At 42.0% G+C, this 15,909-nt stretch overlaps 1 protein-coding gene across 1 annotated transcript in view; it reads left to right on the top strand.

The window, feature by feature from the left end:
- TENM1 (teneurin transmembrane protein 1) overlaps window positions 1-15,909 on the top strand; it is a 616,814-nt gene that overhangs the window by 560,213 nt on the left and 40,692 nt on the right. The window contains exons 25-26 of the mRNA XM_066581697.1: window positions 3,154-3,520; window positions 7,195-7,705. Of these exons, the coding sequence (XP_066437794.1) occupies window positions 3,154-3,520; window positions 7,195-7,705 (878 nt within the window). The remainder of the gene's footprint in view (window positions 1-3,153; window positions 3,521-7,194; window positions 7,706-15,909) is intronic.

Here is a 15,909-nt window from a genome sequence, read left to right as displayed (position 1 = left end):
TTTCAAAAGTTTGCTCATGTTGCATTATTCTTTGGGTAATTGCTGGATTTACAGGCATGATTATGGAATTAGCTCATGTAAAGGGTTAAAATGACAAGATGATGAAGGTTGTGATTCCTGGTTGATTGATTGAGATCCAGAGCTGTTAGGATACATTTTTACCATGCAACACTAAAATAGGAATGTCTGATAAATGTATAATGGGTTTGACTGAGGAATTTGCTGCATTTTGTCATGAATCAGCAGGGAAGAAATGGCAGCACATGGTAAGTGCTGTAGTGCCAACAATTTTAATTTCTTCAATGAGAACATTCATAAAAAATTCGGATCACATACAAGCTGATGCCCCTTGCTCAAATATATCAAGAAGACTCAAAATACAAACTTCAAACCTAAATAGTCATAGTAGAAATTAGGAATTCTTAGCATGAGAGTTGGAACGAAGATGACCACACAGGAATTGTTCATATTTTTGTTTTTGGATCTACTACTTCCCTGAATTGTAATGTGCCACAGAAGATATTAGTCCTACATCTATTAAGATTTTTTCCAGTCTTCCATAAGTTTTTCTTAAAGCATTTTCTAAGATTATTAAAAAATTTATGGGGGGCAGAAAAGTGGCTCAAACAAGGAAAAAAACTGTACTCAATCCTCAAATGTCCCCTGACCTCCAGCGCTGCCACTGGAGGTTCCTGCAGCAGTCATGTGCTATTCACTGTTCACATGACGGTTTCAACCAATCACTGGCCTCAGCAGACACAAGCTGTTCACACACATATGACCACTAGGCTCACTCATTGGCTCTAGTAGTCACATGAACAATGAATGGCATATGACTACTGCAGGAACTTCCAGGATCGAAGCAGTGCTGCTGGAGTGGAGAGACATTTAGTGGGGAAGTAGTTTTCTTTTCATTTTAATCACTTTCTTTCTCCTACCGAACTTTTTTTTTAAGACTCTTAGAAAACCCATTAAACCCCTTAAGGACCAGGTTGTTTTGTACCTTAAGGACCAGACACTTTTTAGGGATTTTACCCATGTGACGGTTTTACTGCTCCATTTTTTTTCCTTTAGCTACCAAAATTATTTTTGCTGCGTTTTTTTTTCCGTGACATATAGGACTATTTTTTAAATATCTTTTTCACTGACGTTTTTTTCCGTTTTTTAGTTTTATTGGGGGTAAAATGCTAAAAAAAATTATTTAACATTTATAGTTTTTTAAAAATTATTTTTATATTTACACTAAAATAAAGTATGGAAATGAGTTCCTCTATTTATTTCGGACGTTTTGATATATAGTATGTATGGTTTTGGTTTACAGGGCGCATACAGCGATGGTTTTTGTTGGCGTCTGCTTTGTGTTATTCTCTCTCTTTTGTATGTATTGTTGTTTTATTCTGTTGTTTTGTTTTACTTATGTATGTAATTGTGTTTTTTTACTATCTATGTCCCCCATGACGTCATACAAGACCTCTGGGGGACATTCACTTTTTTTTAACTTTATTTGACACTTTCCCACTATAGCTAGGGCGTCCATAGGAGCCCTAGTTACAGGGGAAAGCAACCCCTGTGGTGACATTAGTCACCTGCAGAGCTGCCAGGGTCTAGTCTGACCCTCCAGCTCTGCAGTAGCAGGGAATTCTAGGAGGTCACATGATCCCCCGAGGCTCCCGTAGTGAAAGTACATGTTACTTTCAATTTCCCCATACAGTGCTCATTGAGCACTGTATGTCGGGGAAGCAGAAGGCAGGAAGGTTTAAAAACCCCTCCTGCCTTCTGCTCCGGGTTATCCGCTGTTACTAACAGCGGATGACCCGTTCCTGCCTCTGACTGATTGCAGAGGCAAGAGACTTAGAGCACCGCCGTAATTTTGCTATCGGCGGTGCTCTAAGCCCAGGACCAGCCCCCGTAAATTTACTGTGGCTGGTCCTAAATGGGTTAAATAGAGTAAGTATGCCGCAATTATAGTTGTGTTTCTGGATGTTAATATTCCGCTTACCGAAGTTTATATATTTTAGATTACTTTCTTCACAGCTAGTTAAGTGTGCTTATTTTCTTGCCTACTATTCATGTTGCCACAGTTGTTTGCTTTGGATAGTAACTTTTTGTGAGAAGAGTTCCTTGATGTTAGGCTTCTTTCACACGAGCGCATAAACAACGCGTTTTTACACCCGACCGTATTTACACAACCATCTGCGTCATTGATTTCCAATGCATCCATTCACATGGGCGAATATATGGCGCGTAAAAACATTGAAGCATCAAAAATGGAACATAAGCGACCGAAACACGAGCCAACGCATATACGCTGGGCAGAAAGATTGTTCTGGAACTATCTTTTGCCAGATATACAAAGAAAGGAAGGGGGAGGCATTTTAGCAGTGTCCAAAGCTGCAAAAAGCCTCTATATAGGCATTTGAAGGCATCCCGAGGATTTTGGCAGAGCGAGGGTTTTTCGGGGTGCAACGTATTTTTTTGCTAAAAGCGATGCTCACAGTCTTGTGAATGGGTGAGAAAACGCTGGCTGTGATCACAGAAAAACATGCATTCGTTCCAATAAATGGCATGGATGTGAAAACGTAAAAACGCCTCTGCTCGTGTGAAAGAGCCCTAAAGCTGTTGGCACTCACAGCAATTGGCTATCATCCATGGGGGAACCTATCAGCAAGTGTTTAATTCCCCTGCAGCACCCCAGCTGGGGAAATGAAGCTTTACACAGTTCTCATGAAATTCAATGGGCTGACCATATAAGACAAGCCAGGTCTTCCAGAGCAAGTAGGTCTCTATATAGCCGCTCTTTGCTTAGGCTAATAGATAGGGATAATGAAAAGGAGATCCCTCTCAATTAACTTAGAATTCCCCAATGAGTCATTTGAAAATTAGTTTTCTAAACCAATCAGTTTCTTTACATTTTTTACAAGGTTGCTCTTCTTTTGAGCAATTATTATGCATTGTCCCTAAACCTATCCACTAATAATGTGAGCCAGCACTGTTGAACCATCCAACTCCCAAAGAAGCAGCGCTCTGTACGGTTGTTAATACTTGTAAATTACAAAATCGGATGTAATTATTCAGAACATGCAAGCTTATAAATGACTACCGATCTGCAACTCTCAGAAAATGTTTTATTCATATACTGCTTATGTTTTGTAGGTTCGACTAGAATGGCCAACTGATCTTACTGTCAACCCAATGGATAACTCATTATATGTCTTGGACAATAACATCGTACTCCAGATCTCTGATAATAATCAAGTGCGAATTATTGCTGGTAGACCCATACATTGCCAGGTTCCTGGGATAGACTACTTTCTTGTCAGCAAGGTAGCAATTCATTCCACCCTGGAATCTGCTCGAGCCATTGCTGTATCACACAACGGAGTCCTCTACATTGCTGAAACAGATGAAAGGAAGATTAACAGAATACAGCAAGTGACTACAAATGGAGAGATCTCTACCTTAGTTGGAGCCCCCACAGACTGTGACTGCAAGATCGACCCGAATTGTGACTGTTTTTCAGGTCAGACTTGGTATTTTTCTCACAATGTTCGAGGATGCAAAATGATTTTTCAGGCTTTTTGAGGATGCTTGAAATATAAGCCCTACTCCAAAATTTAGCCCTGCTAACAGTTAATTAAAAAAGTCAATTTAAATAGTGTCCAGGCAGCTATACATGTAAAAAAGTTAAACATTTTTGAACAAAAATTAGTATAAGGCACTGTCTTATTTTCGGGGAAAACGGTATTACCCTGTTTCCCTGAAAATAAGACATACCCTAAAAATAAGACACATCATGATTTTCCAGAATTTTTGAGGATGCAAAATGATTTTTCAGGCTTTTTGAGGATGCTTGAAATATAAGCCCTACTCCAAAATTAAGCCCTGCTAACAGTTAATTAAAAAAAATCAATTTAAATAGTGTCCAGGCAGCTATACATGTAAAAAGTTAAACTTTTTTGAACAAAACTTAATATAAGACACTGTCTTATTTTCGGGGAAACACGGTAGTACAATAATTGGAAACTATTTTATGTTGAGGCTATAGAGAAACAAATGTTAGAAGTGGCTAGAAATAGGACAATGTAAAGAAAATCTACAGAACACACAAGGGCAGATTTTCCTGAAGTGGGTTCACTGCATGGATCCATCAGCTACTTCTCCGTAGGTTTTTACTACTGATTGAAATTATTTATTCATACAGTATTTTCATAGACAAGGGGTTTTGCAACATTTCCAGTACAATCCAATCCCCACTGAATTGCTGATCAATAGGGATTGACCACTCACCTCTCCATTGTTTGCTAGAGTGAAGGGACTTCAATGCTCAGTGGACCATTATGCATCCTTAAATTTGTCATGCACAGCCTTAGGGCTTATTTACATGGGCATCAGCATTTTAACATTCGCCCATTGGCGCTGTAACAAAACGTGAATGGGCGCACAAATCTAACGTTTGTGGGGCTGTTGGGGGGGTGCCGTTGGGCGGGGGGAGACAATTTAGCTGTGCTAAGCTGTTCTCCCCCTTCCTTCACCCTCGCCGGCTCTCTGCAGGGAAGGGGCAGGGCAGAGCTAGTGTGCTAAGCTCCCGCTTCCTCTCTACCCCTCGTCGGCAGCTAGCAATGAGAGGGGGAAGGCTGGGGCGGAGCTTAGCTCCCCCTGTCCCATCCCCTCTCATTGCAAACAGCCAGAGAGAAGGAGGGAAGGGGGTGGGAGTTTAGCAGTCATGCTGCTAAACTCCCACCCACCTCCCTTCTCCGGCAGCTGTCATAGGCTCCCATAGGAGTCTATGCAACCGCCGCCGGTGTAAAAGCACCTGGCCGAAATGCAGTATCTTGGCTGGCCAAGCGCTTTTACACCACGGAAATACGCCCATGTGCACTGATGTATTGTAACCCAATGGGTGTGTTTTAGTTCTGTTATGTGGCCATTAAACTCAAGCCCACATAACAGAACGAAACAAAACCATTGATTTCCAATATGTTTTTTTTCCCCAGAACTCCCAATTGTATACAATGAAATCTCAAAAATAACTTTGGCATTAGATTCCATTATCTCCCAGCTATACCTACACTTCCTTGTGCACCCATAGGTCTTGTATTCTTTTCATAAAGTATCAGATTAGTAAAAAAAACTTATTGTAACTAGTCTGACAGTCTATAGAGATTAAGTACATCGAGAAAACACAAAAAGGCCAACTCTATCACAGATGTACTGATTTCTAGGCGAGATGCCCTAATTAGAGAATTATCTAACCTAGACCAGTTTTTTTGAACCATAGTCACAGAATGCAGTATAGTAATGCTATATTGCCCTTGGTTACTTGGTTACTGTAAATTTATACAATTTACCATGATAACATAAATCACCCCCCAACATGTAACTATCATGCTGTTCAGTTTATTTCTTATCAGTCTTGCAGCTGATCCTCGGGTTTTCTAAGTCTAGTGAGAATAAAATTATTGGATACAAGTCAACATGAAAGCAGCAGTGGTTTTGAAGAAAAAAAATAGGATTTTGAAACTTCATAAAAGACCTTGTTCTGATACTTGCTCAATAAAATCACTAATTAACTAAGAAGAACATATGTCAATGCTGCCAATATGTGTTTGTGGAAAGTAAAGTTAGTAATTATGTTAAAACTATCTATAAAGGAATTGCCTAGTTCCAACAACCTCTTTTCCTTATATTAGACTTATGCTAATTGTGTTGGGTCCTTGCTTTTGGCGGTCTGTATAGTGTGCCTGGCATCCAGATGAAAAGGGCAATTAAAAGGGGCATTTTGGAGAAAGTCTTGTTACTCCTGGCTATGCTGATTGGCTTAGAGCAGTTAACTGACCACAACCAACAATGGCTCTCTTAAAAATCCTTATAACATTCCTGCAGGGCCAAGTAACAACCCTCACGGATGTCACCAACACACTAAACCTTGACGCTTTAATGTCCTCAATGAATCAACATATACAATTAAGACACCAGCACATGTGAAACACCAATATAGGAGTGAGAACACTCTTCCTAACCAACGTTGGCTTGGCGGGTCCTGTCTGGAAACAGGGTGATCGCCCTGACAGGAACGGTCCCACATCTAGCTTGTCCCTAGTTGGACGATAGAAAAGGACATATGGTAGATGAAAATGCTATCTATAATAGAGCTAGGAAAAAGGTAAATAAACCCTGCAGTTAAAGTGTTACCATTGTTACTTAGCTGTAGATGAGTGCTACCACATAAGACACCTCAGGCAGGAAAATAACCAGCACCCATGTAGAGGCAGGCCCAGAATAAATGCTTTCAAGGCTGATTGGCCGGCTAGGAAAAACACTTCCCTGTCAGCAAAACTGTCTACACAGCACAGGAGATATTGTAGCAGGGAGGAGAAGGGAACATTAAACACTAAGGGATTCCTGAAACACAGCACCTAAGGGAACTTCTGCCGTGACAGAAAAAAAGGCACTCAGGGACATTTGCTGAAAGTGTGATCACATGTGTCGGGGTGAGGTCACAACACCACTCTGGCTCCATTTACTAATTGCTGCCAGCAAGAGTCCTTTTCAGTTGAATCCAGCAATAGTCCTTTCCAGTTGAATGCCAGGAACAGTATACATTCTACTAGAATTGATGTCCATTGATTCAGTAGTTGCTATGTCATATTTTATTTACTCTTCAGCATTGCTGCAGGGCAACTAAGCAATAAGCACGTAGCTCTCCAGTTGACTGCAGTACCCGGATGATCTGCTCATCTACATTGAAAATTACAGGTTCAAACCGGCCTACAACTTATTTCTTTTCCATAGCCTTTACCCATCGTTACTTAAATATCATAAACAAAAAAATTGGTCCGTTTTGCTAACACTGACAAACAAACCTCTATTTACATGCAATTGCAGTAATACATTGAGGAGATTGCTGTGTAGGGAAATACAGCAGATGTCCTGGCACCGTACATGTAGCTAGCAGAAAACAAACAAACAATTTTTAAACCAGCAGGGCTTTGAATCTTCAAAAATTAGTATTGCTGAGATAAATGTATAATAATGCTAATCTTTGCTGATTCACACTTAAAATTATACAATTTGAAGTAATGCTTTTTAAAATGGACTGTGAATATTAAATTTCTTATGTTTATGGACTTTCCTCCAAAGATACTGAAACGTGCAATTTACAGATTAATACATTTGATATTATTTGTCCCATAGGTGATGGTGGATTTGCAAAAGATGCCAGACTGAAAGCGCCCTCGTCGTTAGCTGTTTCTCCAGATGGCACACTGTACATAGCTGATCTTGGCAACATACGCATTCGAGCAGTCACCAAGAACAAGCCTCATCTGAATGCTATGAATATGTATGAGGTTGCTTCTCCAGCAGACCAAGAATTGTATCAGTTCAGTACCAATGGGACCCATCTCCACACTTTAAATCTTATAACTAGGGACTACGTCTACAATTTTACATACAATGGTGATGGGGATGTAATCTCTATTACCAGTAGTAATGGAAATTCAGTTCATATACGACGTGATGCTGGGGGCATACCTTTGTGGTTGGTTGTTCCCGGAGGTCAAGTCTACTGGCTAACTATCAGCAGCAATGGAGTGCTGAAAAGGATATCTGCTCAAGGATATAACCTAGCGCTGATGACATACCATGGGAATACCGGACTTCTAGCAACCAAAAGCAATGAGAATGGTTGGACTACAGTTTATGAGTAAGTTCTTGTGATTTTGTTTATACCAATATAATAAATGAGTTACTATTTAGATACTATATGTAGCTGTTTGTAGTCCCCTCTTTAGTAGTTAAAATGCTTGTATAAGAATTCCAAGTTATCCCCTATCCACAGGATAGGGAATAACTTGCTGATTGGTGAGGGTCTCGCAGCTGAGCTCCTCACCAATCTCAAGAACGGGGGTCCCATGCCCCTGTCCTCCTCAATGTACCCTTCGCAGTGAGGAGGGGACTGAATGAGGCGCCAAGATTTCCATCAGCCCCATTGACATGAATGGAGCACTGACCATGTGTGCTCAGCTAGCGCTCACTTCGAAATGATGTCACCACAGGCGGAGAAGTGACCCTCTCAGTGACAGGAGAACGGAACATGGGAATCCTTTTCTTGAGATCAGTGAGGGTCTTAGCGGTAAAACCCCCACCGATTAGCAAATTATCCCAATACTGTGGATAGGAGATAACTTGAAATTCTGGTGACACCTTTAAGGGGTCCCTTCTATGAAGTTTAAAGCCAGATAGGACTTTGTACATTCTTTTGGTGGTGGCTTCCACTGTTATTTATACACCTATAGTTACTAAAGGTGTCGTTTCTAAGTAGCTCACAGAGATCCTAGTGAGTTCAAAGAGTGAGGGGTTAGCAATGGTGTGTTTCCCGTTATTTGCTTATAGAATAAGTTTTAGGCCAAGGTAAAAAGACGAACATGTAACACAATCAGTGTAGCTTCCCATAACTTTTGTCATGGTGCACCGGCTGCAACACATGTCAGCCTAGCCCATGTGAAAGCAGCACTGGCGCATGTGCTGTGTCATTCAGTGCCTGCGCCAATCAGATCACAGCATCTAATGGTATATAGTCTGATTGGTTGGTAGAGAGGTGTTGTACTCAGTTGGCCAATCAGCTGCTATTATAGTATGTATATTCTGGCCCCTCCTCTAAGAAGGCACAGGTTATTCCTCTGTATGTGGAGTTCTGATGTGGTCCTTGTTTGTCTTGTGCTATCTCACAGTGAGATAAGTCCCTGGTGTCCATACGTATTAATTACATCTTCTCCCTTATACTGTTGTATAGTTGTTATTAACATCTGACAATTGTCACCCCCTTTTCCATCTTAGGGACAGTTTAGATAGTCTCCAGGTTCCTGAGATGGGGTCGCCCTTGTCAGGGTGATCACCCCACTTTTAGGTAGGGAGAGATTTCCCTTCTCCATTGTGTAGTTTGGTTATTGTCAGTTTTTATATAGCGTGTATATGTATCCTTTCAGACTACTATTACATCTGATCAAAACAAGGTGTTTATGGTGTCAGACGTAACACCTTTCTGTCCATTACTGAAGAATTCTTCTAATGGTCCCATGCCGCACACCCATTTTTCCTACTTGAAGACCAAGCCCCAAGTACAGTATTTGAAGAGAATCTATGACCATGCTTTTGCAGCCCTCACTGAGAGCACCATAAGGCAGTGCCTGTCACACTGAATGCAGTGATATGTCTGCTGAGTGTATCAGTGAAGTAGTTTTGGAGAAACTTACATTTAATTACTAGCAGCCAGGCCCAGAACTAGTCCTGCATATTGATGAGCTGCAGGCTGGCCACATGCATCCCACCTTCCAGCCAATGTTGGCAGCTCTCTCACTATGAGCAGACAGCAGTCAATCATTGGCTGGAGGGTGGGGTGGGTGTAACTAGTCTACGGCTCATGAATATCCAGGACTACTTTAAGTAATCTTCTATGTATTTACTGCTACTGATAAAAGGCAAGTTTCTCCAAAACTCCTGCACAGATACACAAAGCAGACATATCCCTGTAATAAGTGATACTATACTATGTTGCCCGCAGAGGGGGGTGCAAAAAGATGGCGACAGTCTCTTTAAGCTTTAATCACAGACTATGCTTATGTTTTAGGGTTGCTGTCTCATTGCCTGACCGGTGGTCTAGTGGGCCCAATGTAGTTCACCGTCCAAAGCTAAAATAACAGTACTTGACACTTTAAAAACCAAATTGTCTAAAAGTTTGCTTAAAGAGAAAAGTCTCGTCTTTAAGCATAGCGGTTTGTTAGTAGATTTGCGGGCTTCCTTAGGGGAGTGCAGTAGCTGCAGCTGTGGCCTTTCTCATTAGATCCATCGTCTCGGCTTTTACTTAAGAGCAGCTGCATTGTAACCAAGAAAAAGACATTTTTCGGCTCAGATGTAATGGTATTTGGCACTTGACTTTTTCTAAGCAGTCTCTCTTTCTCAGTCATTCTTTTATAGTAGTTTAATTGAAGGGAAAATTGTCATATAGCTCTTTGTTCTCCGTCGTCTGAAGGAGAGGTCACATCCAGCCGAGCCACTCTCCACGCCTGTAATGATTTCACTAGACATTGTATCCCGTGGAAAGATCAAATTAGCCGAGTACAAAGAGTGCCATAAGTACCAGATTTAGGGGCTACCATGTTTTTTTTTTAATCTTTTTAGGTTATATGATATTAACCCCTTAGTGGCAGCTATTTTGTACCCTAACGACCCAGCGATTTCCCTCTTTTTTTTTATCATCGTGTTGAAAGAGCCATAACTATTTTTTTCTTTTTTCATTTTTGTGGACATCGCTATATGACGGCTTTTTTCATGCGAAAGAAATTGTATGTATTTTAATAGCACCATTTTGGGGTACATATAACATTTTGTATAAGACTTATTCATTTTGGGGAGAAAAGCTAGAAAAAAAACTGAAATTCCACCATTGGTTTTTGGGAATTTTTTTATGGTGTTTATAATATGGTAAAAAGAATCATGACGACATTATTCTTTGGTTGTGTCCCGTACGCAAAAAAAATGCCCTGCTAAAAAAAAGTACAATAAAATATGCAGATATGCGCACAAAAAAATTCGTTCTGCAAAAATGCAGCACTGAAGCGTGCAAAGACGCAAACACCCGTGTAAAACTAGCGTAGGGGCAGCTTCATTTTGCGCACATTTTTGCACGCACAAAATATACGCCTGCAATACGCAGATAATAGAATCCATTGGTTTCAGTGCGTTCATTCAAATTACCAAAAATTTAGAACATGCTTCTCTTTCTGCTTATTTTTGCAGCAGAGCTCCCTATAGAAGTCTATGTGAGGTGCGCAAATGTGCAATACGCTGCGCAATTCTGTGAAAAAAAATAACACACGTGGCCTTTTAAATCAGGGGGGGCAGGTGTTGCGTGTGCATGTAACAGGCCCTATGTGCACAAGAAAGTACAGTACAAAGCACCGATACGTGCAAAAATCAGCCTCGCTCACTGTGTAAGTACGTTGCACTTGAACGTGCGTATTTGTTCGTATGCTCGTCTGTTGCCGCTCCTTCAGATGAGAGTGTTTTAGTCCCATTATGCTGCCGTAATAATCACTATTGGGATTCTCGCCCATTAATTGTACAGAGGGGAAAAGGTAGGACTTCATCTGAACATTTTCATAGGAAAGCATTGGTTCTAATAGCTGCAAGTTCTTTACACTCGTGACTTTTGCGCGCATAGGCCCTCGTGGGAAAAAGGCTTTTCCCCTATTTTTTTTTCAACTCCTGCCCTATGCCGTGGAGTTTGAATAGATGAAGAAAGAAAAAAACCTTGTTCACGCACAACTATGCTCCTTAACAGCGACCAGAATTGTGCGATCTTTGGCCGCCCCCATTGTGGCCGAAAATTGCATTAACAAGAGAAAGCTACAACCAAGTTGTGGCTAAATTTTGCATTTTCTCGTCCATTCAAATGGCTTAGTGCGGTATATATACGCTGCAGCCCGGAATTCCGTCAGTCGAGGGCAGAGAGTTTAGCGCTACTTAAATCTCTCCTCCTCCCGGGTGATTGCGGCAATAGAAGCTCACATTAAAGCCTATGGTAGCAGCCGGCAATGGGAGGAGGTGGAAGGGGGGAGGAGTTTAGCAGTACTTGTGGTGCTAAACTCCTCTCCGCCACCTTCATGGCAGCTCCCATAGGCTTCTATGGGAGCTGCAGGCAGATCGTGGCCACGATAGGACAAGACCCATCTTTTGCGGACGCACGTAAAAGTGGCTGGTAGGAATCCGCAGCGTTTGTGCTATCTTTTCCGGACGGCCGATGTTACCTGCTGGAAAATCGCCCATCTGAACAAATGCATCGGAATCCAATGGTTCTAATGACCGCGACTTTCGGCCAATGTTTTATCATAGTCGTGATAAAACGTTTTGGTGAATAAGGCCTTAGGGTGCCTACCCACTAGCTATATTTGGTCTTGCGATTTAAGAGCGATGATTATGAAACCAATGATTTTTATTGAAAACATATAGAGTAAATCATAGACTTCTGCCACAGCTATGACAGCTATGGGAGAGGATTCCTTCCTCTCCATGGGGACCGCGGGAAGGAATCCTCTGCCACAGCTGTGACAGCTGTGGCAGAAGTCCGTGACGCTATCCAATTGCTTTCAATGGGGTCGGCACTGCTGCGGCTCCATTGAAAGCAGTGAGTTGCAAGGAAATCCCTGCAGCAATGATTTTTCAGGGGAAGGGCTTGAAATATAAGCCCTTCCCTGAAAATAATCCCTAGCTGTAAAAAAAAACTTTAAAAAAAATTATACTTGCCTAGAAGAGCCTTCCAGCTTTTTCCTCTGGCATGGCAGTCTTCTTCTGTGTTCTGGAGGTCAGGGATTAAAATATCCCCACCCATAGAAAGAGCTGGTCTCATTGGCTGAGCGCTCAACCAATCACAGGCAGCGCTCAGCTATTGAATGACAGCTGAGCGCTGCCTGTCATTGTCACAGCGCCCAGCCAATCACAGGCAGCGCTCAGCTGTCATTCAATGGCTGAGCAATGCTTGTGAATGGTTGAGCGGAGACTGTGGGGATAAAGGAATCCTCTGCCATAGCTGTCACAGCTGTGGAAGAAGTCTGCGATGTACTCCCTATGTTTTCAATGGGGCTGGTGGTGCTGCTGCCAGCCCCATTGAAAACAATGGGCGATATCGCAGAGCTTTCTCTGCGCTGCGAGGCACTCGCTCTCGCATTGCTAGAAAAAGCATCGCTAGTGGGTAGGCACCCTGAGATTGCTAAACTCCTGCAGGCACTTCCTTCCAGCAGAACCTTCTCTACCTCTAATCTGGGGTTCCCCACATGTGGCCGCGTATTGATCTCCATTTACATGTTACAATGCGCAGAGTAATGACCATCAGTGCGACAAATGTGTAATAATGTCGGAAAAAATCATTTCATTCCCATAAATGCTGGAAATTAAACAATGAGGACTGATTTATTACCTAACTTACGGGATATTAATAGATGGCACGATGCTGGTGGCGTTGGAGGCTTCATGCTCCCGGAGACGGCAGCTGCAACTCTCTCCCCTCCGCAGACTAACAATAAATATTTTATGCTCCGTAAATGAATTTTGTAAATTTTAAAATACAAATCTTTCAATTTGTCCTGATAAATTACATTAGTGAAACATAAAGCACGGAATTATCTGAGCGCTGGGAACTGCGGCGAGCTGCGAAAACAGGAAGAAAAAGTCTTCGTGCACGCGGGGGAGCGGCGAGCCGCACAACGGAGTTCTTCTAGTTCTCTACTTGTGTGCCATGTATGGGTCCGTATATGAAGGGGTCATTCATACAGGCGTATTCAGTTCTGGTATGTGAAATGCGCAGTGCTGACACGCGCCCAAACTGGGCGTATTCCCTACCGGCGGCTTATGCAGACAAACTTATACGTAAATGGAAGCTTGGTGCATAACACGGACAAAGATAGGGCAAGACCAATCTTTTCACGCCCCGTATAAAACATAGGTCCGAGAAAGATGCATTCGTCTGTACGAAGCCTTTGAAATCAATGGTATTGCTTGGTCGCGTTATACTTGAGACGTTTTAACATGCAGAAATGCCTGCGCGAATATGTTTGGTGTAAAATTAGCTTTATTGTGGGGTTTTTGTAGGCATATTCATTGCATTTTTCACGTGCGCAAAAGAATAACCCGCAAGAAGGCTGCAATGATTTTATGCGTTAATAATGTGTTTTATGTGTATTTAGCTGATCCCATTGACTTTAAGGGTTCCTGCAGACGAATGGAAGCGCAGATTTGCTCTCGATAGCACAACTGTTCGTGCTGTGAGGGTTGCGCTATTGTGCATGTCGTGGCTTTTTATCTGTACCATTTAGGTCGGCGCAGGACATACCTTGATTAAAGAAGCTGTGCAACCTAATTAGTCCCCAGTGTTATCAATTTTCCCACACAGTAGCGCAGTTCTTTTCGCAATTTTTCTGGGTCGGGGGGGGGGGGGGCACCATCATAGACTCCTAGGGTGCCTTATGTGCGCAAATGTGCACAAAAATGCATTTCATGGGTTTTTTTGCGCTCGAAATGCACATGCAAAAACGAAAATGTGAATAAACCCATTGAAAACAACGGGCCGTATTCTCTGTACAATATGTGCACATACTTTACACGGACAAACGCGGTCACACTGGTGGCAGTTTTTGCACGCAGATGTTTGGTCACAGAAAAGGCATCCATTAAAACCCATTGATTTCAGTGGCTTCCCTCACATGGGGCGATTTTGTGTCTGGATTACCGTCGGGCAAAAAAATATGCGATGTACTCTATTTTTGTGCACATTTTTGCACCTGAGGCCCCATAGGAGATTTCGCAATGTTAATCCATAACACCAGGGAGTAATTAGGCTGCCCCGCCTACCCAACTGGCTGCTCCGCCTACTAATTAGACTGCCCCGCCTACTCAATTGGCTGCTCCGCCTACTGATTAGACTGCCCAGTCTGTTTAAACATGGCGCAGTTGTCCCGTGCCGATGTGAACAAGCCCGGCAGCGCATAAAAGTACAGTAAAGGAGCGTGGTTACACTGTGAGAGGATGTGGTAGCACTTCATTCTGGGCGCAATTACGTCACGCTCATCTGCTGGAGGCCTTACGGACTGTTTTGGTCCATAATACGGACCTAAAAAGAACTTTTTAAATCCCCGCCTGCTAAAAGAGCTTTAGAGCTGTGCTGGGAAAAGACGCAGCTGGACATGCCTGAGCCCCCGCACTTGAGGAGAGGTGAGTATAATATTTTTGATTTTTAACACATTTTAGGGATGATTTTCAGGGAAGGACTTATATTTACAGCCCTTCCCCGAAAATCACTGCAGGGCTTGCCGGCAGCCCACTGCTTTCAATGGAGCCGGCTGTATTGCCGGCTCTATTGAATTCAATGGAAGAACATTGCGCTCCTCTGCCACAGCTGTCACAGCAGTGACAGCTGTGGCAGGGGATTATTTACTCCCCACGGGGAGTCCCCTTGTCACTGAACACTGTGACAGTGCTGTCACAGTGTTCAGTGACAAGGGGAGTCCCCATGGGGAATATTGATGTGCACCACGGACCAATGGTGCACGCATGTCCTATGTTTTGCAGGTACGTGCAAAACCAATGTTTCTCATAGGCGCGTGTTTTTGTGTGCACAACTGTACGCACATAAACACACTCGTGTGAATGCACCTTTAATCATATAGTAGAAATGACACAATACATGTTTTCTGCTAGTGTGTACAATTACGACAATGCCAAAAATATAATTTTTTTTTAGGTTCTTCCACTTTTGCATTAAAAAAAACCTTTTGAAAAAGTATTATTTTTAAATCGCTGCATTCAAAGTCCTATAACTTTTCCATTTTTCCACAGACCGAGCTCTGTGAGGGCTGTTTTTATTTATATGATTTGGGGGTTTTTTGATCACTTTTCATGCATTTTTTGGCAGGCAAAACAAACAAAATAAGCATTTTGCCTCCTTTTTTAATTTTTTTTTATAGTTTTTGACATGCAGGATAAATAGTGTGTTCAATATATTGCACAGGTCATTGTGGACATGATGATACTAAATATGTGGGGTTTTTTTATTTATGTATTATAGAAATAGGAGGAAAAGAGGTTTTCTTGTTTTTACACTATTTTGAATTTTTTTTACACTTTTTATATCCCTGTAGGGGACTTGAACCATAACAGTTGTAATAATGCAAGCTGGGAGACAGGGTTTTGTTTTAGTGATAAAACCCCATTAGACGCATTCTATTTGTCCCTGCTATTAGCAATCCCAGTCCCAGGGATGTATGATCAATCATTTTTCTCCAATACCCCAGTTTTCAAGAACCTTTAGAATTATTTGCATATGTCTGAACAATATTTGCAGTTCTTAAAAAAAAACTA

Source organism: Eleutherodactylus coqui, chromosome 10 (genome assembly GCF_035609145.1).
Source record: "Eleutherodactylus coqui strain aEleCoq1 chromosome 10, aEleCoq1.hap1, whole genome shotgun sequence".
Taxonomy (NCBI): Eukaryota; Metazoa; Chordata; class Amphibia; order Anura; family Eleutherodactylidae; genus Eleutherodactylus; species Eleutherodactylus coqui.
This window is presented reverse-complemented; position numbering and strand designations above follow the sequence as displayed.